This window comes from Indicator indicator, chromosome 12, assembly GCF_027791375.1.
Source record: "Indicator indicator isolate 239-I01 chromosome 12, UM_Iind_1.1, whole genome shotgun sequence".
Classification (NCBI taxonomy): domain Eukaryota; kingdom Metazoa; phylum Chordata; class Aves; order Piciformes; family Indicatoridae; genus Indicator; species Indicator indicator.
This window is the reverse complement of record NC_072021.1, coordinates 604,244-632,072: the sequence shown is the minus strand read 5'-3', so window position 1 is coordinate 632,072 and position 27,829 is coordinate 604,244. Positions and strand designations below refer to the sequence as shown.

General features: G+C 39.2%; 1 protein-coding gene across 37 annotated transcripts in view; it reads right to left on the bottom strand.

The window, feature by feature from the left end:
• Positions 1-27,829, bottom strand: part of RIMS2 (regulating synaptic membrane exocytosis 2) — a 387,973-nt gene that overhangs the window by 247,268 nt on the left and 112,876 nt on the right. For 14 of the 37 annotated variants that reach the window (XM_054385561.1, XM_054385575.1, XM_054385579.1 and 11 more), the window contains exon 1: positions 15,756-15,877. The exons of the other annotated variants lie outside the window; for them this stretch is intronic. In XM_054385561.1, the coding sequence (XP_054241536.1) occupies positions 15,756-15,877 (122 nt within the window). Of the gene's footprint in view, positions 1-15,755; positions 15,878-27,829 lie in introns of those variants that run through there. 37 annotated transcript variants of the gene reach the window in all.

Below are 27,829 nucleotides of genomic sequence, written 5' to 3'. Positions count from 1 at the left end.
AGGGAAGGGAGTAAGAAAGTGACCTAAGGGACACTTGGTCTATACGCCCTGCCATGAGTAGTAAACCACTAGAAACTTCAGTCTTGCAAAATATCTGCCAGATATTGTTGTGGCTATAAGAAGGCAGCTCTAAGTAATAATTGTGCAAAGGAACAAAGCTTTAGAGATTCAAATTCTGCTTGTAGTTGCATTTTAATCCACCAAGTTCAATTTCAAATAAGAGGATGATTTTCTCACTAGCAGAGAAGTATATGAAGAGTCTTTTGGAAGTCTCTCAGCTATCAGACAAGGTTATTCAAGACATCAATGAAGAAAAGTGCCCAAGAATGTAACCCTGTCTTGCTTACAGGAATGGAATAAACTACAGATCTGTCTTATTTTAATGGTTACCCAGCCTAAAAAGTGAGACAAACACACATGTCTGTAGAGAGACCTATAAATGTACAAGAGAGATATGGTGAGAGAGATATGATCTCTGTTGATAGAATGTAATGAAAACTTAAAAAAGAATAAAGAAAAGAAATTGTGCAAGAAAGAGAGAGAATGCTAGGGGTTGGAAGGGACCACCAGAGATCATCAGGTCCAACCCCCCTGCAAAGCTGGACCATAGACTACTGGATGTCATACTGCCTTCTAAAGATGTTATCATTGCCTAGTGAGCTTCTGCTACTGAAAATAATACATAAGAGATTTAATGACACTGCCACACAGCATCTGTGCAGGTTATAGATTATTTCAGAACAATAAGAACTAATGACTGTTCTTGCAGACATTATTGATCACATTTTGAAACTGAACATTTTCTGTGTGTGGCTTTAGAACATATGTGCAGCACACCTGAGACGACACGTTACTTCATACAATTCATGGTACCAAACAGGGGTCAGATAATTCATTTTACTAAGTGAATTCCCCTTGATTCCTTTACTTACTGTTCACTAAAGAACTGTCAGCAGCATTATCTCAAGTGCTCTAAAACTAATGTTTTAAAATACATACACAAAAGACCAACTAGGAGATTGCTGTCATTTCCCAGCCACCCATGAACATCACCTAGTATTTAAATCCTTTGTGTCATCTGACAAAGGACCACTCTGCTGTACAACTTTCCCATTATTGTTTTCGAGCTTCAACAACAAAGATACAAAGCATCTACAAAGCATCTAGTCACTTTTAACCAGTGTCCTGAACAGTCTGAAGTCTGCCCTCTGGAAGTCCATAGTAGTAGTTTTGCTGACACCACCCCACTTCACCAAGGATCAAGTATTCTGCCAGTTCATGATCACTAAGCCCCCAGCCAGCACATCACCCACCATCCTTTCCTGTTTGTAAACAATAGCTCTAGAGAGGCATCTCCCCTGGTAGGCTCACTTGGCAGCTGTGTCAGGAACTTATCCACCACATACTCCAGGAACCTCTTAGATTGCTTCTTCTCTGCTGTGCTGTATTTCCAGCAGACGTCTGGTAAATTGAAGTCCCCCATGAGAGCAAGGGCTGGTGATTTGGAGACTTCTGCCAATCACCTGTAGAATGCCTCACCAGTGTCCTCATCCTGGTTTGTAACACCCTCCCAGCAGCATACCTGCTTTGTTGGCCTTTCCCCAATGCTCACCCAGAAGCACTCAACCTTCAGGAAGATAAGAACTGCATTGAGAGGAGGAGGGGGAGCACAGCCCATTGACCATCCTCATCTCTTCTGTGTCCAGTCTCTTGTGGATTAATTGTTGTAGTTTTTCCTGTATCCCACTCTGATTGTCTCTATTTCCTATGGGATATTTGCAGCCTTTTCTGATTTAGTTGTTGTTTTGTTTGGCATGAATCAAGCACTGAATAGCAAAGGGGTGTAAACTTTGACATTTGTTTTGCAGTTAATTAGGCAAAAGTCTTTATCCAGGCGCTATAGCCTGCAATATCTGCTTTAAAGCCGTGTAACTTTTTGTTGCTTTAGCTTTGCTCTGGTAATTGTAGCAAACAGGGCTGCTTTTGACTGCTGGCAGCTCTCCCCCTCTGCCCTGGATGGACAGAGTTAAAATCCTTTAGCAGGAGAAAGAAATCAAAGATTCAGTACAGAAGAACTTGAGAAAGAAATGTGATGTATATGAATATGCATATATAATGCTATTAAAATCATAATGGCAATTCATAGTCCTAACTGAGGAGACAGACAAACTCTGCTGGAATTTGTTTCTGAGATAAGGCAGCAGAGAGAGGCTCAGGAGTGTTAAAAATTACATCTCCCCAGGGAGGATACGAAATAAAGCCTGATAAAGTCCCCGAATTGAAGAGTCTAACTAAAATACCAAATATCACTCTCAGGTGGAATTTCAATTGGCTAGAAAATCAAAGGAAATAGGCTGCCTTCCAATTAGCCAAAGAGGCTCTTCAAAGGGCTTTAGATTTATGGCCCAAGCAAAATGAGGAAAGCAACCAATATGCTCTAAAAATGCAATACTCTCTGCTCACGGAGGGCTCCCCTGTCCCATCCCATTCCGATTTGCTTGGGGTGGGCGGGGAGGGATTTCTTGTTTCACCCACAGTAAGACTGGGACATGGATGAGGTTGTCCAACAGTTTATTATTATCAAAAGAGACTAGAAATAAAAAAAGGAAGAATTATAGGAAAGATACGGAAATATTGAGAGAGAAAGAGGTCTACCACCATGGGTCAGCTCCACTGGTCCCTTCATCCGGTGGGGCAGAGCTCCTCTCTTGTCCCTGAATCCCATCTCTCCTACCTGTCATCTCAGTCCTGTCTCTCCTGTTCCTCATCTCAGTGTTTCTGCCCCATCTCTTTCTCTGTTCTGTTCAGTTCTGTCTCACTGTAAGGATCTGGACTCTGCTGTCCATGTGCATGCTCCTGCCTGGAAGTGGTCTGGCCAAGCCCCAGCTGGTCCTCCCAGCTGGTCCTACGTTCCCCCATCCCTACAGCAAAAATATGTCTCTTCCCTTAGTGGTGACATGAATGACACAGAGAGAGAGAGAGAGAGAGAGAAAAGGTTTTAACAAGAGATTAACAATAACTAAGCAACTGTAAAAATCATTTTAAACTATTAACAATATCTACCTATAACTACAACAATCATCTTGAACTATTAACAATCACCTTAACTAATTAATAAACTGTTATGACTCTGGGGGATCGGGAGGAGAAGATGATGAATTACAGGGACAACTACAATTACAAGGGTGACAAGTATTAGAAAAATAATTAACGCAGTCAAAGCCCAAGTGTAAGCCACCATAATCGGATAAATCAGCTCCATTTCTTGGTTGGAGTCCTTTACAAGACACCCACAACAGTGGTACAAAGTCGGTCGTGGCTGTTGATGACAGCCCTTATGATCAGGGCTGGAGCTGGCAGCTGCACAGTCTGAGCTTTGATGCAACAAGAAAATCGACTTCCACACCCCCAGCCCAAATCTTTTCCCACAATACAGTACCCAGATGAACACTGACCTCACCAGTGTGGCAAAAATATAGCCCCAGCAACCCAATGGCCCCCCAAACCGGCTGAAGTGATAGCCAGAGGAAAAGATAATACAATTCTGATCGTGAGGACTGAGCAAGAAAAGTGGGAATGTGCCCTGCCACTAAATGTTTTTTATAAAAATAACTAGATGGTAGAGAATTTTGGTTTACAGAATCACAGAATATATCTGGTTGGAAGAGACCTGCAAGACCATCCAGTCCAACCTTCAACCCAGCACTGAAAAGTCAATACCAATATATGCCCCTAAGTGCTGGGTCCACAGGCTGCTTGGACATCCCCAGGGATGGTGACTCCAGCACTGCCCTGTGCAGACCATTCCAATGTTTGAGAGCCCTTCCAGTGAAGAAATATTTCCTAATATCCAGCCTGAACCTCACCTGGTGCAGCTTGAAACCATTCCCTCTAGACCTGTCACTTTCCATCAAGCAGAAGAGGCTGCTAGGCTCCTAGCTCCAACCCCCCTTCAGGGAGGTGGAGAGAGTGGTGAGGTCTCCCCTCAGCCTCCCCTTCTCCACTGACCTTACACATTCCAGCACCTCCGTAGCTATTAACAGGGATGCCTACCCCAACACTGGTCTTAGAGAGTTTTCTTGCTGTATTCAGTAAGAACTTAAAATAATTAATCCATCGAAGTAAAAACTGTCTCTGTTGAGTGGCCAAGATCAATACTGCTTCATGGGTAGCAATCTTTGCTCAGCTGTTTTTAGGCTTTCTTAATTAGATCTTAGAGCTACAAAGAAACTGGAAAAAGGCTATTTGTACAGAGTTGGAAAAAAAGTTGAGGCCCAGCATACACATTTGAAATATTGTTGTACAGGATTAGAGATGCTTTAAGGTACTCAGACAAGTCTAAGCTTTCCTGAAAGAATGTTAGGAATGCTTGAGATTTTTGGTTTCCTAAATACAAGCAATGAAGTTAAATTTTCTGCTTCAAAGAAAGAAGAATCACAAAAAAAAAACAAAACCGAACCCTAAACCAGGATTTAACATTAACTATGGAACCATAATTAATCTAGGATAATGCATGGATATCACTATAAATGGTACCATTCCTGTTTAAGTATTCAAGTTGCCTTATTTATTATACATGATTATATAGCATGAATAAAATGCAGCAGCCCTGCAGCAGAAAGTGCACCTAATCACCACAAAGGATATCACACACAGAAAATATAATCAGGTGAAATGGAGGCTATGCTTTCACTGCAGACTTAATACAGATTTCAGCTGTGATATTGACAGTATCCTTCCTCCCAGCTGCTCTCATAAACCTCTTCTTCCAGTTCAATGATGCTTCTAAATTGGAATTCCCAACACGTTTTGAGCTCAGGCAAAATCCCAATATATGGCCTATATGGAAGGGTCCCTCGTGTGACTATCAGTTTCATGCTGGCATTAATCAATTTGCCATCAGTACAAGCTGCATCAAAATTAAGCACTGTGGAATTTTCTTATATTTTTTGTAGTGTACCCAGCTCAGTCTTTGCTAAAGCATGCTCTAAAAATATACTGCATAGAAGTGATTGAGTACAAAACCTGCCCAAATAATACAAATTTTCTTTTTTTTCCCCCTCTAGATCTGTTCAGTACATAGACTAATCCAGCACAGTGCTGATAAAAATATGAAGTTAATATATTGGCCTAAGAACACGTTCCCTTCTCTTGGGTTTGGTTATATAACTTAAAGTAGCACATTCTCTTCTGGAAAATAAATTAAAAAAAAAAAAAAAGCTGCCTATGGCTGTTAGTGCAAAATCATTTGAATAACTGCAACAAGGATAAGATGTTTGGTTTTAGCTAGGGATATCAGCATGGAAAAAGATGCTGCACTTCAAATTAAGTGCTTTTGTTATGCAACAGAATAAGATTCATCCCCATATAGAGCACCTCAGGAAGGAATGGAAGTTTCTGAACTGTTATTTAGGTATATGGAGATAATGAAATATTCCACTCTATTGCCACAGTGTAAATTCTGCATTACATGAGGGATGGATGACACACGATTTAATGAGGACATTCTATTATGTTGCAGCATTTTCTTGTCAGAGGAGAGAACTGAAGCAGGAGAAGGAAAAAACACTGCCAGGAAAGAGAGAGAAATAACACACTGCAACTCAGCAACCAGGTCTGTATGATAAACTCAGTTTCCTATCTTATCTCCACACTGTTGCACTCCTTAGGTTTCAGTGTACTTTTCCACACATTGTCATGGCAATTACAACGAGCTAACAGTATTTTCTGGAGCAAAATCATATCACATTACTGCAACTTTGAAATGGTTATAACAAAACACCCAGAACTCAAGTAAAGCTGATGTAAAGCTGAGGTAGTGCCAAAGATAAAGCTGATGTAAAGCTGAGGTAGTGCCACAGACTTATTACAAACGTTGTTTTCTTCCTTATTTTTAGTTAGCTCATCTCACTTCAGCTGAAGCAGCAGCAGAAATAACTGGAATCATTGTTGTTTAAAAATTGTGATTCTTGTGACATTATTAAACCTTTTCTGTTCTCCCTGACCTTTTGCCAAACTTTTCAGAAGTATGACAGTTAGAAGAAGTAGACTTTACTGAAAGAGTTCTTTAAAACAGGACACTTAGGACATTTTGCTGTAGGTTATTTGAATAATAATCTAAGAGTCACTGTGATACAGAAGATCTATTATAGTTGAGCCTCCTCCAAAACCTACATTTTTCTTGTAATTTTGCAGCAGATCAATGCCACCCTTAGCAGTGATAAATGAAAGTCTTCAAGTGAATGAAACATTGACTACTCCTGGGGTCCTAACACCCAGCCAAATGCACTTCTTCTAAGTGCAGTCTGAAGACACAGGAGCGACACTACAGAAAATAATACTGGAAAAATCAAGAAATGTAAAGAGGAATATTGGCATACAGAAGAAGAGAGGAGAAGAGAAGAGCTTATATGCTTGTTGCTTCAGCCAAAGTTTAGAATGTTATCCTAGATTTTTCCAAATTACATTTCCACACCTATACTTGGCAAGTAAATTTTGTAGAGCTAGAGATAATACAGCAATAATTGGAGTGGAAAGCCTCCTTGAAATTCTGAGGCTCCATCTTTGACTACTGTTTTACTCACCAGCTCCTTAAGTCATTTTAAGAACAGTATTTTGAACGTGTTACAAGGAAGAAAAGTTACTAACATTTGCAACAAATATTCTCATGAATTCTTCAATAATGAAGCAAGTTACTATTTGGTTACAAGTATACATCCACAATCCATGCCAAAAGCTCCAGTCTTTGGTGCACAATAGATCCCACACTAAACTTCTTCGGTTTAGAGTATCTCTCTGTGAATTTGTGTAGCATTTTTATAGGTTAAAAATGATAACTATTTCAAAGCAGTTATCCTAATTGCATTACCTTGCTTGTCAACTTAATTTTGTGCACCATTCAACAAAAGTAAAGGATATTGTTCCTATTGTCATGCAGATGGCAATTACTATCTAGAAGATATAGACTAGAAGATAGCCTATTGAAAATATTAATGAAGTTTTCTGATAAAAAGTACCTTGAATAACAGAAGATAGGAATTTGGAAGTATATTCTAATCATCAAAATTGCAGGGAGGATAAAGTGTATGAATCAAGACAAATTTCATTCTTATAAATAAAGACACCATGCAATCTGTTCTGACTTCTGTATAATAAATCCAACTCCATTTTTATTCTAAAACTAATAAAAGTTATGTTTCAGCAATTCAGTCTCTAATATTTGTAAAACTTAGACAAATTTGGCACCAAATTCTGCAGTATGCAACATTTTCATTTGATTTCTCAGTGTTGCAATTATGTCTTGTCAGGTTAAGAAAGAAAAAGCAGAAACCAAAAAGCAGCTGCTAGGAAGCTGCTTTTTGCCTTCCTATTGAAAAGCACATGCTGAAGCCAAGCCTAGGGCTCAAAATACTTCCAACTTCTTCCAACCCTTTATCTCAGGGTGAAACTAAAATGATACTGCTACCTCCAATACTCATCTCACAGTTTTTCAGGGGCCATTCTGCCACTTGGGTCTGCTGAGACCTCACCTGGAGTACTGCGTCCAGCTCTAGAGCCCTCAGTACAGGAAGGACATGGACCTGATGGAGCAGGTCCAGAGGAGGGCCATGAAAATGACTGGGGGCTTGGAGCACCTCTGCTATGAGGACAGGCTGAGAGAGCTGGGGGTGTTCAGCCTGGAGAAGAGAAAGCTCCAGGAAGACCTAATTGCAGCCTTCCAGTACCTGAAGGGGGCTACAGGAAGGATGGAGAGAGACTGTTTGCAAAGGTCTGTAGTGATAGGATGAGGGGCAATGGCTTCAAACTAGAGAAGAGCAGATTTAGATTGGATGTTAGGAACAAGTTCTGCACCATGAGGGCGGTGGAACACTGGAAGAGGTTGCCCAGGGAGGTGGTTTGGGCCCCATCCCTGCAGGTATTCAAAGTGAGGCTGGACAGGGCTCTGAGCAACCTATCTAGTTGAGAACGTCCCTGCTGACTGCAGAGGGGTTGGACTGGATGACCTTTGGAGGTCCCTTCCAACCCAGACTATTCTATGATTATTATATTTATTCTTTTTTGCAAGCCTTGCCAAATACCTGAGGCCCAGATACCAATCTTTTTTGAACTGTTTTGAAGCACAGTGTTTTCTATGAATAAATAAATCTTCATTCTACCTTTTTAGTGCAAAATCAAAAGTACATTCCTGAGAAATCTAAAGCGGGGCTAGGTCCACAGTTAGCAACTTGTCAAACAGCCCTGTCTCACTGCAAAAGAAAGTCAGTGTTGCTGCAATGCTGTCCTCCTCAGTTTAAGCAGCTCTATACATCCAATTTTAATTGTGCTATTCTGTCCATCCACAAGCTGTAACAGTAGAAGTTTAAATAGGTTTGTTTTCCCTGCCAATTATCTTCCAACCCAGAATAACATTATGCCAAAAAGATCAAAAAGAGGGGGAAAAAACCCAAACTATCAAGAAATGGCAGCACTCACACCAAAACAAGTGGTCATCCTCTATTCCACTGCTTCAGTGAGTGGCAGAGACAGAGAATGGTGGCAGAGACAGAGAATGGTGGCAGAGACAGAGAATGGTGGCAGAGACAGAGAATGGTGGCAGAGACAGAGAATGGTGGCAGAGACAGGGGGCAAAACTTCTCTATCAAGGCACACAAAGACACATCTTAGTTCTGACAAGGAGAGTTTTGCTTTTTTCTACAATGCATTTTAATTACCATTAGTGTCACAGTAAATTAATAGTGTCATTAGCAGGCACATTGTGCCAGCCGTGTTCATGTGATGTAACTTACTGATCCGAAAGGAAAAGTGTTAAAAGGATAAAGAAAGGAGTGAAAATAAGGTGAGGGACTACAGGAGTGCTGTTCACCATTCTTTTGCATGATACTGAGAAAATCAGGACTGGTGAAGACTCTCACAAGGAGGTTTTTGATCATACAAGTGAGAAAAATGAAATATTTACGTATAGGAATCTGACCAGCTACAGCAACCAGCAACAGAACGAGGGGACACAGTCTCAAGTTGTGCCAGGGTTGGATATTAGGAGGAAGTTCTTCACAGAGAGAGAGATTTGCCATTGGAATGTGCTGCCCAGGGAGGTGGTGGAGTTGCCATCCCTGGAGATGTTCCAGAAAAGCCTGGATGGGGCACTTAGTGCCATGGTCTGGTTGATTGGATAGGGCTTGGTGATAGGTTGGACTGGATGATCTTGGAGGTCTCTTCCAACTTGGTTGATTCTATGACTCTACCCTGGCACATGAACTTTGCCTCATTCCAATAGGCCAGACTCTGAACTGGGGCAGCACAGAGCAGATTCACATAGCACTCAGGTCAGCTTTACTGGAGTGGCAGCAGCCAAAGGTAAAAGGGATAGCTGGGACTAGCTGCTGCTTCAGCCATCAAAGCTCAGTATATGCCCAGATCTATTTACTACCTCATCAAGGACTAGCAGCTTTGATGTCTACATTGGAACATGCAGGTTTCATAAACTAGTGAGCTCCTGACATTGCATAAATCTCTTTAAAATGTTTCAAGATGAGTACAAAAAAATCCCTACTCGGTTTTTAATACCATGGCCTCTGCCTTTTTTTTTTCCAGAAAAAAAAAAAAATTATAATACCCACACCTTATGTGGATGTTCTGAGGAATTTTCTGAGTTCATCAAGAACAGAGATTGTTTTTATATGTTCTTGTCAAAAATGTGCTTGGTAACTCAAATATAGGTTAGATTAGATTTCTGTTGCTTTCACCCAGGGGAGGGGAAAAAAACCAAACCAAACAAAAAAAAAAAAAAAAAAACCAGTTTTAAGGCAAGTTTAATCCTCTCCAAACTGAGTGTTATTTAAATTTGTCAATTTAAAATACTACCTGAACTGACATAAATACCCACCACTGACCCATCCTCTTTTTTATCCTTCCTGGTAGGAGGTTAAGATCATATGCCAGCTAGGATTTTATTCCCATCATCAGATAGCAGCAGCTGATACACAACAAGAACAGAGAAACCTGTTATGGCTGCAAATATCAACAGCTCTCTGAGATTCATGGAGGAAGCATATGTTACCTTATTAAATCTGTACCAGCTGAGGTGGAAGTAACAGAAGGTCTTTCTCTCCAGAGCTGGAAGAGACTGGAAGGGAAATGGTTCTGCAAGGAAATCTCTTCCTTTTCTCTCTCTAAAACTATCTGTAGCAGGATGTTACAAAGATGCCTTTTGCTAGAAACAGGGATTTATAAAACAAACCTAAAAGCCAACAGCTGTCAAGGCAGGATGGAATAGAGAACTTCTCAGAAAGAAATATCCTGAGGGCAAGTTAGTACATTCATTGGCCTCCTCCAAGTGAAACAGAGAGATGAGAAGGTTTAACAGCCTCCTCCTGGTACTTCTGCCCCTTTTGTCCAAAGTGGCAAATCAAAGGGCAAAGGACAGGTGGTGTTAGATACACACAGTTCAAAGAGGACACAGAGTGCTCCATGAGAGGGATGCATAGCAAAAATGCAGAAAAGATGAAATGCAGAGTCCCTCTCTGCCTTCTATATACAACTTGCCATCCCAGCCAGCCTTCCCATCGTGTTTATGCTCATTAAATATATATATCTGCAGAGAGAGTCACCTGAATATGATTTATGTCTCTAATTTTAGAATGAAAAAAGAGGATGAGTTGACATAGCTAACCTCTCTGAAGTTATATAGGTATCTATCATAGAATGGTTATGGTTGGAAGAGATTTTCAAGATCATCTAGTTCCATCACCCCTGGCCTTGAACACCTCCAGGGAGGGGGCATTCTCAGCCTCCCTGGGCTGTCTCTCACCATCCTCACTGTAAATAATTTTTTCCTAATACCCAGTCTAAATCTACCCTCCTCAAGCTTAAAGCTATTCCCTCTCATCCTATCACTATAAGCCCTTGTAATAATTCCCTTCCCAGCTTTCTCCAAGGCCCCTTTCAGGTACTGGAAGGCCATTATAAGTTCTCCGTGGAGCCTTCTTTCCTCCAGGCTGAACAGCCCCAACTCTAGTACTGGTGTTAGCTTCATTTTGGAATTCTAATTGTGTCTGATGCAAGACACAAACAGCTAAGCACCACAGGAGGAAATATCTTTGCTAGGCCTTTAAGGAAAAAAAAATTAGTAGAAATAAAAAAATGAAAGTTCTTGATTTTTTTTCCAACATTGCATGGCTTTTCAATTGAGAAAGCATCTCAGCTGTAAATGTCATGGTCATATGAATCTAGCATGGAGGTAAAAAGAGAGCAGATGTGAAATTCCCAACAAACTAAATTTTTAAAGGTAGTTACAGACAAGCTGGTTTTTAGAAGGCAAAAGAGGCAGTTTCAGTTATTCACTATTGCATGTCATAATATGGACAACAGACTCTCAGTTCTAATGCTGTCAGTGTGGGTTCTATTCTTAGGTCTTTGACTAATAATATTTGAAAATGCAACATAGTCTCAGAATCATAGCAAGTTGAACTGATTCAGAGTCAGGGGAAAAAACTCAAACGTCTTCTACAGAAATATCTTGATGAAATTGCTTCCCAACAAGGAAAAGAAAATGATCTTTTCCCTTCAATGTCAAAGTAATCATTTCTTGCACCATGAGAAATAATATCTGTCTTTTGCCAGTAATTCTTGACATCATGTGATGGCTTCTTTATAAAACAGAGCATTAATAAATAGTTCATTGATCTAGTTAGGAAACAAAGTACAAAATTCAATCATGAAAATAATTTTTTCTTTCCATTCTCCCCCCACCCCCAAAAATTATATTTGCTGTGTAAATATCTGGTTTCAAGAATAGGCTAATTTATTAGGTATTTTTAGTAACCTTTTGGAAACCAAAAGTATTTATGTAACAGATGCTTACCAAGGGACTGAAAAAGTGAAAAGTCCTAAGAACCTTTAAAAACACTGGGGTTTAATTAAATTAAATTAGTGTGTCTAATTTCAACACATGGACCATTCCTAAGTTTCTGCTATACAGAAAATTGGTGAACAACCTTTGTGCTGTTTTTGGGCAGGATCTATTAGCTGCCTTATGCCCCTGTGTGGCCAGTCTAGACAACAAGTTCCCATTCCCATAGCTGTAACAAAGAAGTGGGAGGGGGGGGACAGCAGCTGTAGGTAAATCCCCTGCTGTCCATTCCCAAAGAAAAGCTGGTGGCATGTCCTGCAATGGTAAAACTCAGCTGATAACTCTTCTCTTCAGCTCATATCAATTTTAGTCACAAAGGATACTCACCATTATGAGCTGATGTGTTAATCTGAATATTGCCCAAAGCAACTGTGACTTCACAGAGCATGCTGCTCCAAACAGGGCATCTGACAGCACACTATTTGTACACTAAACTTGAAATGAAGAACGGCAACCAGAAAATCCAGCTTATAACTAAGGGGATTTTAAGGCGTTTCAAAACTTTACATCATTGTCTTCAGTCATTTGAGGAAGAACTACATCACTGAAAGTTCTCAGAAAAAAATTTAGACTTCAGTAAAGCCAAAATTCCTTTAGATGATACTTTAGAATTCAGCTGCCATGTAAGCACTTGATACATTTTCAGAAAAGATTCTCTTCCACCAACAAGCTATTAGCCAAGTGCTAAGAAAGCAAAACAATTCTTGTGATTTCTCTACACGAGGTAATTTCTTTTTCACTAGGAAGTAACCTATCCCACAGGAGATAACGCTGCAGTCCCCAGCACAGGTGAAATGCAGCTTTGAGGTTAAGTCATTCTTTTACTGGAATGTTGACTAGACTTGGTAATGTCAGATACAGACACTGAGGACTAGGAGGAAGGCCCAGTAAACCAGCTGTCTCTTTTACATTCATGATGGCATCTTACAGCAAAATGTTGCTGTGTAGCTGGCAAAGGAGGACTAAACTGCAGCACTCCTCCAGCAGAAGCTCTGCATAGGTAAAGCCATTTCAACGGTAAAATAACCTAACTCACGAGGAGTTTAATGTCACTTCAGTTCCTGCAGCACAAAAATCATAGAATCACGAAATCACCTGGCTGGAAAAGACCTTAGGATCATCAAGTCCAACCATAAGCTAACATCTCCCTGTACACAAAAATATGCAAACAAAACCCCAATTCATGTAAGGTTTCTGTAGGGAACAATAAACCCCAGGTTAAGATGCACTCCTGTTAATGATGTGGTACAACACCAGACAGTTAAGGGTGAGATAACCATCTGTCATCCAACAAAAATCACAGAATAGCTAAACTTCCAGAAGAAGTGAGGGACTCCAAGAACAGATGATGTGAAAAATCAAGAGGAACATATGTTCAGCTAGAGTTCTGTGCATACCACCTAGCTTCCTATGACTTTTTGGTTTGTGTTCCATCGTCTACTGTACTATTAGTCTGCATTAACCTATTGCATTAAACGAAAAACGCATTTCTTCACATTACTACTTCATGTAAGCAGCAGCTAGTCGTTCTGTGCTGTCAGCTGTTATCTCTGTGGACTCAACTCTTGCTTTTTAGGTATGAAAAGAAAAAGAAAAACCTTAAAAAGAAAACCCAAAGGATCATCCTTTTGTAGTCTGACAAAATTTTGAACTTGAAAGTCCGAAGAGATAGATCACATTATACCTCAAAACAGAACCTTTTGCATGCTAGAGGTATTTTTTATTTTCTTCCCACACTCCTTAATGCATGAACAATTATTTTTTTAGCAAATGGTGCAATGCTTTAAGTGAAAAATCTACCTAACAAATACATTAATTAGATTTTTTTTTTTTAATAAATAAGACTACATAAAAGGACTAGCCTCAAAAATAAACACCAGGAATGTTTTAGTGGCTGTTCAATAGATGACTTCTTCAAAGCCCTTCTTATCAAGATCAGATTTAAAATACTTAAGAAGACAAAATCTTTTTACCAAATAACATTTTAAAACTTTCAACTAACTCTAACTTTGAGAGACACAGAAAGCATGACCTAGGTCTCTCAGATTATTACTGCGTATTGTTTACAATTACACAATGTTTTCTTGGGGCCAAAATTGGCTCCTAGAAAAAACACAACATTGCTCCTTAGAAATATAGGATCTCTTTCTAAATAAGAGTAGGAGACTGGATTTCTTAACAATCCTTCCTTGTTTGCCACTCTTCTAGAACAAATATAATTCTAAATCTCAGGCACATTTCAAACGCGACACTAATTCCCTGATGGTCTTTTGCTTTGAAACTGACACCAGGTGCATTTTCTGCCAGAGACTTACAAGGAAAATACACAAGTAAAAGCACCATGCACATCTATCTGTGGGGGGAAATAAATAAATAGCTAAATAAATAAATAAGTAGCTCAATAAATAAATAAATAAAACCAAATCCAAAGAGCATGCATTTCGATCTGCAAAACCTGAGAATCACCGCTTGGTTTGTAGCTGATGAGAACAGTTGCTAAGGGCTTTCTTGGTTGCTGCAGGCCTGAAACTATGCTCTTGGAAATATGCACTGCTTTACGATCACAGCTGGTAATACATAAATTATTGCTCCATTTTGTAGAGCTTCAAAGATTCCACAGTACAGCAAAGGGATGCAAGGAAAAAAAAAACCAAAACCTCATTGACTCCAGATTTCATTTTTATCTAAACCAGTCATGATTATTAAAGCTACCTCCATAATTGTGCACACCTAATTAGAAATTCTGAACCAAGATACCAAAACTTGGAAACAGTAGCATTAAATAAATGTTAAAATATATAAAGGAAACACCAGCAGTAAGGGAGAGAATTCTTACAGTGTTCTGTGAAATAAAATGATCAAGGTTTTGTGAAGTATTAAGTGCAAATATCACTGTGTTTAAGAAATAATATCCCATTTAAAATGGATTTCTCCCACAGATACAGAGAAGAAGATTAGAATGCTGGATATAGTCTCTGCAATATTACTTCCACCCTTTTTCCAGAATGTTTCCATCAGTGCACCCTCTTTGTGAAAAGAGCTACAAGGTTTTCTTTTTTCTCCCTGATCTGTACTCCCACTCTTCTAGACAAAATTCTTTATCTTTGTTACTGTTAATATTTAACAGCAGCATCAAAAAGTTGAAAACATCAGTATGATAGCATGCCTCCCCAAAATCAAAAATCCTAAGAAACCAATTAAATATCTGTCTCACACCAATAAACAACTTCTCCCTATCATTTTTTAATCCCCACAAAACAATAGCTGCTCACAGTCAGCCTACAGAGCTGACTGAGCTGCTGCAAAGCGTCCACTGATCAGCTGTAATTTGGCCAGTTAAAAAGATCATCACAGGCAGAACCTAAGTCTTCTAAAACCAAGAAACAGCTTTCTGCCTATTTTGCCAAAGGTATGCAGGACTACTAATTTACATCTCCCAGCAAATTATGTACAGTTAAACATACACATCTTTGAGCATTTAATCCTTTCACTGCCACAGCCACACAGAAATCATTTTCCCAGACAAATTTGTTTATGAATATTTCATATGCTCTAAGGATTACAGCTAGTAATGCCAGCTTCTAATGGTAGCTAATGTATTTGAAAGGTACATAACCATCTTAAATATTTTATTCTACCTTTGCTGCCTTTATTTCTGCAGACTGAGTTCTCATGTAAATCCTTACATAAAACAGAAAGGCACCAACAGAAGAGCCTCACTGCTCCCACACCAATATTCATATCAGAGAGTGCAGTTATCAAAGTACACCACTGAAATACATGCAAATAGATTCCTCTCGGCACAAGCAGAGAAACGGCAAGGCAAAAACATTTCATTTCTACTCACCTAGTGTTGTTCAACGTTTGTCCAAAAAGATCATTTTGTAAAATATTTGGGGGGGATGAGAAAACCCCATGGAAATGAGATAAAACAGAATTGCAGACCTGGCGCAGCGTCTCAAATTGCATTTTTCTCTCTTTCCTTTCCCTTCTATTTTTCTTCGCCACCTGTCTTAAAAGTCATCTATTTTGCACACACCATCAAATGCAAACATGCCAATCAAGTTCCATATTTCTCCTGATCTCTGTAAAAACTGTGACTAAATGAGCAGGGACTGATAGTTAATTGTACAGTCATTATTCTTCTAATTCAGTCGTAGAAGATTTAGCACCCGTGCAGCTCTCTCCTGACTGAGGCAAGAATTCTAACCAGCAGTAAGCTTTTTGGGCATTCCCAGCTGAAGTGTGAAGCTGAGCTGCTTTCATGTACTCTACTCATATTTCTCTAAGCCTATTAAAAACACGCAGTGAATAGATGCTGTCGTCAGGAGTTTCAGCACATCTGGCTGCCAGCAATAAAATCTCAGAAGTAAAGAAAAAAAAAAATGAGGGCAAGGCATCCTCACACTGTTACTACTGTCTAAGAGGAGGAGGATTTCTGCATCTTCCCCTCCTCCTTCCCTCCCCTGTAAAAGTGACTAACATCGGTGACCATATACGTAGGTCTTTTTAATGTAAAGGCAGCTCTACAAGAAAGGACCACTCTAAAAATATTCCTCACATAACAAATAACATGTAAGCACTGAGGCTGTGACAATAGACCTTTCAGCTCATATCTGAGAAACTATACCATGCCTGACACAAGAGAAGAGGTTTTCAGTGCAAACATTTAAATGTAATCTCAATACATGACCAAAGCAAACACTACACATTCCCACATGTAGCTACTTCCTTAGGCACTTCACATACAGCATCAAAGCAATGTAAACTTCCACACTCACTTAAAAGGAATGGCTGGATTAGAGATGCATTTGAAATAAGAAGTCATCAGCCTTTTAAAAAAGTTTATTGCACAGAATCAGCCATGATAGCTCTGAGCAAAATCAGTTATTTCTTTAGGTGCTTCATACCTGTCTGCTTTGAGGCAAACCCACTTAGAAGCTCATGTCTCCTGTATATATAGGATAGGAATTCTATGAGCAAGAAGCAGAATCAATCATCTAGCATACAAAAGCGAGGTTTTGCAGCATAATATGCAGAGTGAATGCCATTAAGTGTACAGAAAATAAGTATCCCTCACTACAAACCACGTTTTTCACCTTCTTGTTCCATGCATGTGCCAGAGGATGGCATTACATAACAATCAGAGTGTACCCTACCACTGCCAAATTGAAAAATAGCAATTAAAAAGATTTTCCTTCTAATATCTCATTTTCTATCCACAGCTTTTAACATCTTAGCACTAATTACAAAATCTCCAAATAAACCAACATAAAATAAGGGCCATTATTAAAGCTCTTCCACTGAAAGTGATTTTAATCCCAAAAGATATGAGAATAAGCAACCTTCCAGCTAATTAAAATGTTGTATTGATGTGTTCAGAAGGGAGTACCCATCCAGGCTTCTCTGGCCAGAAGGATGGCAGCTATAATTCATATTTTCAAACAGAAACAACAACAACAAAAAAATTAAAAAGGAATAAATTCATCTCCAAGCCCTGTAAAAGATACAGAAGACTCAATACTAACACATATGTCAAACACTAGGAAAAAAATAGTAAAACTAATTGAAACAATATATGCTAATAAGACTGTTCCCAAAACTCATATGAAAGCCTACAAAGTGCTACACAAAATAGTTTTCAGTATTTGTTTTTATTAACTATAGCACACTATGCATTATGGAAACATTTGTACTTGAAAAATGGATTACTGCTTGTGGTAAAAAGTAAGCTATGAGTATGGCAGGAGGTGGTAACTGGTGAGATCCTGAAGTAGAAGTTAATGAGTATTTATGGCTAACCTGCCATAATAAAAGTGAAAAGCTAATATTTGGTAATCACCTTGCCTCCATTACAGAGAATTGATGTTTATATATAAGGAAGTTTGCCTTTACAGACATTCCATCAAGAAGACATTTTCGGGGTAGAAACAGAATCATCCTCTTAAAATGTTACAAGTTATTAAAATAATTATTATTCTTATATGCACCACTTTACAGTCCAGATCCAACATTGCCCTAGGGCAGGAACAAGACCAATATTTTATCCTATGCTTCAATTACATCACCATTTTCTTGTGTACCTTGTGAACACTCAAAGCCACAATGTTCCTGTAGCTGTAACCGAGGTCTGAACATTGGACATTCACCTTTCTGTGTCTTTGTTTTCAGATACTTAAAATGGGAGTTATGACATCATTTTTTCCCCTGTAAAATTGTAATAAAACTACTGACAAAGTGAGATACAGATTTTAAAAGTCTAATTTTTTCATTTAATTCTGCTGTAAGGAATGAAGACTATTCATGCAGATAGTCAGGTAATTAAAACCTTTAATGCAGAAAAGATAAATGTAAAAGGGTAGTTTTAAGGCAAATACTCTATAGTTGTTACTAGCAGGGAACTCAGCAGGTTTTTTGCAAATGCTTTTTTTTTATACCTAGAATTTTCATCAAGATTGAACTTCCTGTTGATTAGAAATATGATTTTCTTATTAAAAAAAATAAATGGGACAAACACAACAGAATTGCCTTTCTTTTCTGACCATTCTATTGCTCTCCAAGTGACCCATTAGCTAATGGACAATTCCTTCCCATATTTGCTATGTGGCCTATAACATTGTGTTGTCCCTCTCAAGTAGACTTATTACTAAGGTCTTTTCTCAGTTACCTCCATGTAATCATTTGAGCTGAGCAGAATCAAGAAAGAAAAGAAGCTTAGCAAGTAGATGGAGATAGAACAAAGGAGCATGAGCAGAGCAGGCTGTGCCCACTGAAGTACCCATCCTTTCAGAACCAAAATGGAACTGACAATCAAAAGTCATCTGCGGAACCACATTGAAAATCTATTTCCTGTAGACTAATATTGCTTGAGAACAAAACAGTGAAGGTACAAGGTTTCTTTCTGTCAGTCCTGCCAGTGAGCTACTGATCTACAGCTCAGTGTTTTTCACATTAAGAGATTTCCTGTGGTGAAGGACAGAGCAATTTAGTGTCATTTTTAAGATTTAAGAAATTATACCCTCAGCGTTTACAGGTTAAAAGCCTCATGGAAGAATTCTCCAAGAGACAGGAATTTATGTTCCCTTATGCTCAAAATTTCCTTTTCTTTAGATCACTCCCTCTACATCCTCCAACACCCATATTAGAAGACAAAGAGGTCTTACATGCCTAGGCTTCATTTTTCAAAATGCCACTAATTGTGTACTTCAACCAGGTAAGCCTAACACTACTTAAACTCTACTCAAGCACTTCTGATCCTGGCACTTCCTAACATCTGACAACCTGATTCAAATCATTTTAACAGTGATTTTTATTATGGTATTTTGTGTGTTTATACTTGCATATATATATATATATATATATATATACACACATACACACACACTCTCTCTTGCTGATTACAGTTTCATAACACTAAAGTTCATAGCACTTTTAGAAAGGATTTCGTAGACAAGAGCCCAAACCTCTTTAAGATGATGCAGAGAATGGGAAAAATGAGTACCAGATAGTCTAAGCAACTACCTGGCATGACAGGCAGCAGTTTCAAAATGGAAAGACAAGCCTGCAAAAGCATCACTGGATTCATGAAGCCAGGCTACACTGATACCCATACAAGTACCAATCTCTCTAGCCAAGCTGAATCTTAATAAACCACCACCACTACCCCCCTCCCAGCTACAAGTAGTTTGGAAGAAAAGTTATTCCAGAAAACTCCCAAGTATATATGGATAGTTTCAATGTATATAAAACCTTTCCATTTCAAGTATAAATTAAAATTCTTTGAGTTCTGTTTTCAGAATTCAGAAAGCTCTCAAGATAAATCTATTGTACAAAGAAAGCTGGCAATATGTACAAATACATTATCTGAATCATTACTTACAGCCATCACTACTTAAAGCTATACAGGAAAGGCATTTCACAGAAAGCTGTAGCTCAAGCAATGAAAAGTCATGCAACCTCCTTCAAGCTATACATTACAGCTCATAAGCCAAAAATTGTTCTCTGATAAAAGGTACTATCCTGCATAATTTTGGATTCAATTCCATTCTCATTTACTAGATATTACATAAGCATAGTTTGATGGAATCACAGAATAAAATGGGAGAGATGAATCACTTGGAGTTTGGGGGCAAGAGTGGGTCTTTTTTAAAATGTACTGAAAGTCAAGCCTCTATTTTTTAGTATTTTTTTTCATCTAGACACTAAATAAAACTCCCTGGTTAATAGCACATAAAAACCTGTAATGCTGCTACCGTTGTATGATGGTAGCATACAATGCCCTTACAAAGGCATTGTTTAAGTATTGTCATTGTGAAAAGGGAAAGTCTCTGAAATGCTTTTCAGACAGGGAAGGTAACAGTGGACTTGTACCTTGGATGGTGCCATGTTAGTACCAGTTATAAGACTACTCATTTTGGGTCAGATTAGCAAACTGCTGCTCCAAGGTGAGGCATGACTCTAGAGGACTAACTTCAATTAAGTTCAAGGATGGACACATCACTTTGCTGTTGAGTGAAATGAATCCAGACTTTTCTTTTGGGATGAGGCACACGTTCATTTCTATTTCACCACATCAATGTCCAAAGGTTGAGTTTTGCAAGAGAAGTTTAGCAAATTAAGGCACAATCTACAACTCTAAAATTAATCACGTAGAAGTAGGAGCCACAGAAGCCAGCATCCTGAATATCTAGGATAAGAAATAATAGAGAGGGATGCAGATAAAAACCCAATCCCAAAAAGGATAAAAGTACCTAAATCCAGGCTGCAGGGAAGCATCAGCCTCTGTCCATGCACTGTATTAACAAATCCTCTTCTTGAGCTGGTGCCTGAGCAGTCATTCAAAGCACAGCCTTCTTTTTATGGCAGGAAGTCTGGCAGGGAGAACAGAGTCTGGGGACATCAAAAACTGAGTTCCAAGTTTCTCTTCTGGCTTCCTCAAGTATGCCCACAGAATCCTCATCAACACCTTCTTGGTTATTCCAAAGGGAATTTGTCTTTGCTGTTGAGGCTGGTCTCTCTCTCCCGTAAAACAATTAAATATTGAAAGAACTATTTAATTCACTGAGTTAAACATTCATTGGGAATGGAAAAGTGATACTGATTTTATTCCCTGGTAGTCAGGTCACAGGTCTATGATGGAAGATACTGAAATTCCAGCTAAGAGACAAAACCTTGTTACAGAAAATATCCACTAACAAAGTACAGTAACATGAAAGAAAGTAAATTCATCCTTGTGTTCAACCATCAAATATTGGGTTTTCTTCCTTGCATTTTTACCTCAGTATCTTCCACATTTCCCTGTTTCCTTAGTTTCATTTTTGAGGCACTCCATTCATATTCATTCTTTCTAATGTCTGTCTTTGCCTTCCTCACACTTAACTGTTTAATAGTAATCTGTACTCCCCTTCTAGTCTGAATTCCAGAATTTAAGGCAAGAACTTCTGTCCATACCACCATCTACTGTCATGATTAACATGCTTGAGGAGACTGATTTCATAGGTGTATAAATATTAAAATAGTTAAATTCCAGCAAGCTGTGTAAAAATTAGCATCCTCATACAAGGAGAAAGACTCAAGTCAATGTGCATTGAAGAAGGGTGGCTAGAATTCAGCCATTACCCATTGACTTTGTCAGTAGAAAGACAGTCAGAATTTGGTCAAGGAACAGCAACATTATTGACATCTTAAGTGGGAAAAAAATAAGTTAATAGGAAAAGAAATAAGATAGAAAAACATAAGATACCATTCTAGGCTCATGGAACCACCTTTCTCTGTTCTATTTAACTCCCTCACTCCTCAGTTTCCATCGGACTTGCTGCTAATGGTATCCCATGCAGAAAGGACTCAAAGTTTATCTCCTGATCTACCAGTAGCAATATCAAATAATGAAAAGAAAAAGATTAATCTTAGAATGAGCTTTACAAAAATAGTTAAGCATCACAAAATTTGGAAGTACATTATCTATTAAACACTTCAGGAAATAAAACTTAAGTGATCTGGTTCAGATTCCAGATAGGAATAAAGCCAGTGCTCCAGATAAGAGGTGTGTGAACCCCAACGTACTCTCAGTTGCTGTGTTGAAGGTAATAGAACTTTGCTGTTTTAAATCTGTTGAACTACCATTCCCTGTAGCAGCAACTGTTTAGTAGCCTAATTCCAGGGCAGTCAGGGATAATGCTGCATGCCAATAGTCTTTAGCTCCAAGCCCAAAAGCGCAGTTCAGCGCGGTGCCTCTAGCGCGGTCCCGAATGCTGGAACTGCTGTGGTGCCAGTGGGAGCAGCCTGTGCACCCATCCTCACCCAGGAGCTCCCCCAGCAAGCATGACAACACTTCAAATGGTTAAGAGCATGCTCTGATTAATCTACTTACAGCCAGGATAAAATACAAAGATAAGCTGTCAGTTTACATTTTGCAGCTTTACTGGAACCTGAATATGCCCAGCTCTGAAAATTCTCAGAACTAATGTCATCAACAGTGGGAAGGGGGGGGGGGGGGAAGGACAGCAAATGTCTATCTTCTAATAAAAGGCAAAATTAACCTTGACATACAGAGTTTCCCAAGAAAGTCAAGGAGCATAATCCACATCAGTCCAAAAGGCCACGTCTTGATGGGAGATTCCAGATCTACTTTTGGACTTCCTGAGCAAGAAAGTGCCAACTGTCCCCAGTCGAGTAAGCTGAAGTTCTGTGATGAGCCAAGAAATTCATTGCCCTGCGTCTCATCATGGTCTTAAGTAAATTAAAGGACTAATCATCATCCATTGGCAGTATGGCTTTAATTCTGAAGAGTGGCAAGCAAGTTAAACAGGAGACTTTAGCTGCACCCTTATTAGCTTGGAAAGAATACATTTTACAAGGAAAACACTCAGAAGCTGAGATTTTATCTTATTCTAACCATTTATGGCATCATTAACTTCACAATCTATGAAAGGAAAAAAAGGAAGTCTTTGAAAGTTAAATGTTAGGTGACTCATTTATTACAAACAATTTTGATGTTAAAAAAAAAAATCTGTATTTTCTTTTTAAACTCAGCTAACACAATGGCAGGAAATATGCCATATGTTCAGCTGGGGAATCCTGCTGTCAGGCCTCATATGGACACGTACAAAAACTGGCACTGACCATACAAACAGCACATTGCAGGGTAAGTAAGACAGGGAAAAAATTCCAAGCTTAAGTTGGAGAAGGGAAACAATGAAAATTACCATTTTGAATCCTTTTTGTTATTTATGATGATACACTACAACAGCACTACTTCTTGAACTGAATTAGAAAGTGTCCCTCAGAAGTAGGTATCCCTCTCTGTGTAATTATTTTTATGCTATCTTTACAGTGAATAACTTTGACTTATTGGTTTATTTCCTTAACTCGATACAGATTATGGCTTCCAAACCTCTCTGTGGAATTCCCTTGCAAGCAATACAAAAAATTTTACTTAAGTATGACAAGGCATAGAATAGTTGAAAATAAGTACATGAAATCTGTAATTATTTCTCCTATCTCTCTCTTTCTCACTCTTGTGTATATATTACACAACATATACATCTTGCATGGTGAAATAAAGCTTCTTTTGCTAGGGCACCTCACAACACAGAGAAAAAGCTTAAGCTGCACCTTCTTACTTAAAAACAGAAAATGGAAGAGTGCTGAGTTTGAGGGGATTTTTCCAGCACAGGTGGAATAAGGCACTTTGGATTTTGCTGGTTTGCTAATATTATAAAGAACATGACATGTCCATAAAAACAACTAGGAAATGGCTTTCCTCTGGTCTACAACAAAGCTCCAGCACCTAGCTCCTGCCTCAGATCTGGGCATTTCTAAGTATTTCTTGCTTAAGGAATTCTGTGCTCAGAGATGAAGGTGTTATTGATTTGAGGCAAATTCAGAGGATGAATTTAGATTGTCTGAATCATTCTCTGAAGTTATTAACATAGATGCCCAAATTCATTCCACTCCAATATGACTAAGGAGAGCAGTTTAAAAGCCTAACCAATTTTTTTCTTCCTGTATAATAAAGAGGAGCATGTAAAAAAAAAAGTTCACATGAGCAAAAATTGCATGAGTGTCCAAAAATAGGTCTAATGAAGTACTCTTATGCTTGTCTAAGTACCTTACTCAGGAGACAGGAATATAACTCTGTGGTGGCATTTCTGTTGCTGGATCTGAGAGCGCTTTCCAGTTCCTGCCTTGGCTGTGTTCTGACACCACGTCAGAAAAAAAATCCAGCTAGGCACATTCTCTCCCTTTTTCCTACCCATGCATTGTCCCAACATACATTCCAGGCATTTTGTGGATCTGAATGTTTTCTAACAACTTTTCTGTTGATGCTAGATCTCCCATGTTAAAATCCCTAAAATCTTTATTAAAAAAAAAAAAAAGCTACTGTGGCAAAAATTGCATTTGGCAAACAAACAAACAAACAAAACCCCACCTATTTGCCTAATAAACATAGAAATACCTTCTTTAAGCCTGCAAGACTATGATCCTAGTTTGAATTAAGATAATTCATACATGCTGCTTAATTTTTTTCATGTCTGCAAGACTGGTAGCCTTCCTACAAGAGAAATACATCTGGGTTTTCTGCAGAACTGGTAGGCTCCCTACATGAGAAATACATCTGTTTTTTCTGCAGGACTAGTAGGCTTCCTACAGGAGAAATGCAGCTGGTGTTCTCCACAAAATAATGCCTGCAAATTCTGGGTCCTATAATAAGTTCTCCATTTCCCTCAGAGTGAGAGTTGACTGAAACAGCTCTACACCCTAAAGCTTATAGTATGAATATACACCTTTGTGCATGTACCTGTGGTACAGAATGTACAGGTAATACTTTTTAAGGTATTAAAGCAATGCAATTAGGATGGAAGGGGGCAAGCAGAGTTAGAAAAGGCCTAACCAAGCCTTCATTTCTCTGACTGAAGGAATAGCTGCATTCCCTGACAGGAACAGAATGCTGGTATACTCTGGTGGAATAAGCAGAGGAGGACTTGTAGTACACATTGCTATAGGCAGGCTCAATATACAGTGGATGCTGCACCTTGCAGGACGCATGGTGTAATGTATTTCAGACAATTTTGTCTTCCCCTGACTCACAATCAATTGAAATTTCTCTGCACCTCATTACTGGACATGAATCCTGCTTTATGCCTCATTTGTAGTTTTGGCTCACCAATGAGATGTGTCTCATTGGTATAAAAGTGCTGGCCTAGAACAGAGATTTGATTGATTTTTTTTATTTGACACTTCGTCTGCTACAAAAGGGGTTTCTGTTCTTCACTTTCACCAAAAGTTATCCTTTGCCTCCTTTCAAAAGGAAAAAAAAACCAACCACAACCAAAAGGTGATTTAAGATACTGCTAACAAAGTATTATGTATTGTTAATCATGTCAAACACTGAAAACAGAAGCTGAAATTAAAGCCACTAACATTTTTCAGACATTTGTCTTCCCTTTCCACCTCAGCATAACACATTCAAAGTGAAAGCTGATTCCCTAAGTGCTCACAGGGAGTTCATACTTGCATCCCTTATTCTCCAAATTATACCAGTTTGAGAGGAGCTGATTAGCACAAAGCAGACAGCAAAAATGAAGTCCTGCAAGAGTCCACTGATGATTACCACAAGGTACAGGCCAGCACAACAAAGACTTCAATCTACACACTCGGGTAAAGAGATGCTGATATCTTTGTGAAATGCAGAGTTTTCGCCCACTTTGGCTGAGATCCTTTACAGAAACACTTCTCTGGGTGAACAGACTGATCATAAAGCTCCTCATTATTTAAAGAAAGTAACAGTGGGACTGATCTTGAAGTCCATGGTAGTTACTGCTTGACAGGCGCCTGAACATGAGCCAGCAGTGTGCCCAGGTGGCCAAGAGAGCCAATGGCATCCTGGCCTGCATCAGGCATAGTTTGGCCAGCAGGAGCAGGGAGGTCATTGTACCCCTGTACACAGCACTGGTTAGGCCACACCTTGAGTACTGTGTCCAGTTCTGGGCCCCTCAGTTTAGGAAAGATGTTGAATTGCTGGAGCATGTCCAGAGAAGGGCAACGAGGCTGGGGAGAGGCCTTGAGCACAAGCCCTATGAGGAGAGGCTGAGGGAGCTGGGACTGTTTAGCCTGGAGAAGAGGAGGCTCAGGGGAAACCTCATTGCTGTCTACAACTACCTGAAGGGAGGTTGTAGCCAGGAGGGGGTTGATGTCTTCTCCCAGGCAACCAGCACCAGAACAAGAGGACACAGTCTCAAGCTGCGCCAGGGGAGGTTTAGGCTGGAGGTGAGGAGAAAGTTCTTCACAGAGAGAGTGGCTGGCCATTGGAATGGGCTGCCCAGGGAGGTGGTGGAGTCACCATCTGTGGAGGTGTTCAAGAGGGGACTGGACGTGGCACTTGGTGCAGTGGTTTAGATAGGCATGAGGTGTAGGGTGACAGGTTGGACTCGATGATCCTTGAGGTCTCTTCCAACCTTCTTGATTCTTGATTCTTGATTCTTATACATTGCAGAAATCGGCTCTCATTCCCTGAGAACTTGGGAGTTTAATTAATGTTTAGAAAGTCCTTAGTCACCTGGAAAATATCACAAGAGATTCAGTGCAGCACCTCTACTTCCAGATAACTAGTTTGGACTTTAGAAGGCTTCCAAACTTGTGCTGGGTGTCAAGGTGATATGTGAGAGAAACAAAGGCTAATGTATGTGCAAACTAGAAGATAGATCTTTCTCCAAATGCCAGCAAGATTAAGATTAGCCTTCTCTTTTTGTGAGCTAAGAGAACACAGCTATGCACTGGATTGCTTATGAATTTCTGCTGCTCAGTTTCTGTTTATCCCAAAACCAGATAAAAGTTGGAGCCTTCCATATCTTAGAAAAGAGTTCAAAGAGACTAATTTATCTTTCTTTCATGTCATTATAAGATTTATGGTCTCCTGGGCTGTTCCTATCTTCAGCTGACTGGAATAGCACAGGAATATTTTCCTGCTGATCACAGACCTTTGACAGTGTCATGGAGCCTGGGTTTTATAAGCATGAAGGCAGTGCAAATATTTTACTTTTGAAAGATTTACATTTCACACTGGAGTTTTATGTTAGTGGAGTAAAGGCAGCACTGGCCATTACATTAAAAGCTTTGGGGAGGGGGTGAGGGTTAAATTCATAATTGATTGTTAGAACAACTGTACAGCTTCATGATGGTTGTTGAAATACTACAGTATAAATTTCCAAATCTCATTTGCAGAGGGGAAAAAAAAAGCCTCCAAAAGAAGCAGCCGTGTGCCACATAGTGCATGAAACTTAAAATGCTTGTTTTAAAGGAAATCCTGGTTTAATTAGCTTCATTGGGCTTAACTCTGGAAAAAAACCTGACAGCTTTGGTGAATATCTACAAACAGGACATAAGCATTCTTTGAAATGCTCTGATTTACCTGAAGGAGGAACAAAGAAGTAAAGTAGGTAAGAACAAATGATCCTGCTCTACACCAGTGCAACAGTCACTACTGCAATGTAGTGCACCACCATCCAAAGCAAGTATGTTGGGGCATTGCTAGCACTGCCTTTCATATCCAAAGCTGAGCAAATATTACCTACAAAATATTCCTGCCTTTTCCATTGAGGGACATATCTTCCTCTTGTCCTACTCACTCTAATTTTCAGGGTCTTTATGACTGATATTCTTGCTTAGGGAAGAATCTTTGCATTAAAAACAAAACAAAAACCCCTAACCTTCTCTGCAGCAATTAAATCACTTTTGCACTTTCAACTTTATTCAGAGATCCCATTTCTTACTTCAATTATTGATTCCAAATGACCTCAAATTATTGCATTTACTTGAGCTATGAGACTTAAGAAGCCCCCAAAATGCTATGTTGTTTTCAAGAACTGCAAACCCAAGTGAAATTGCATTTGTTTCAAGAATTCCTTTTTGTCCCTATCCCTG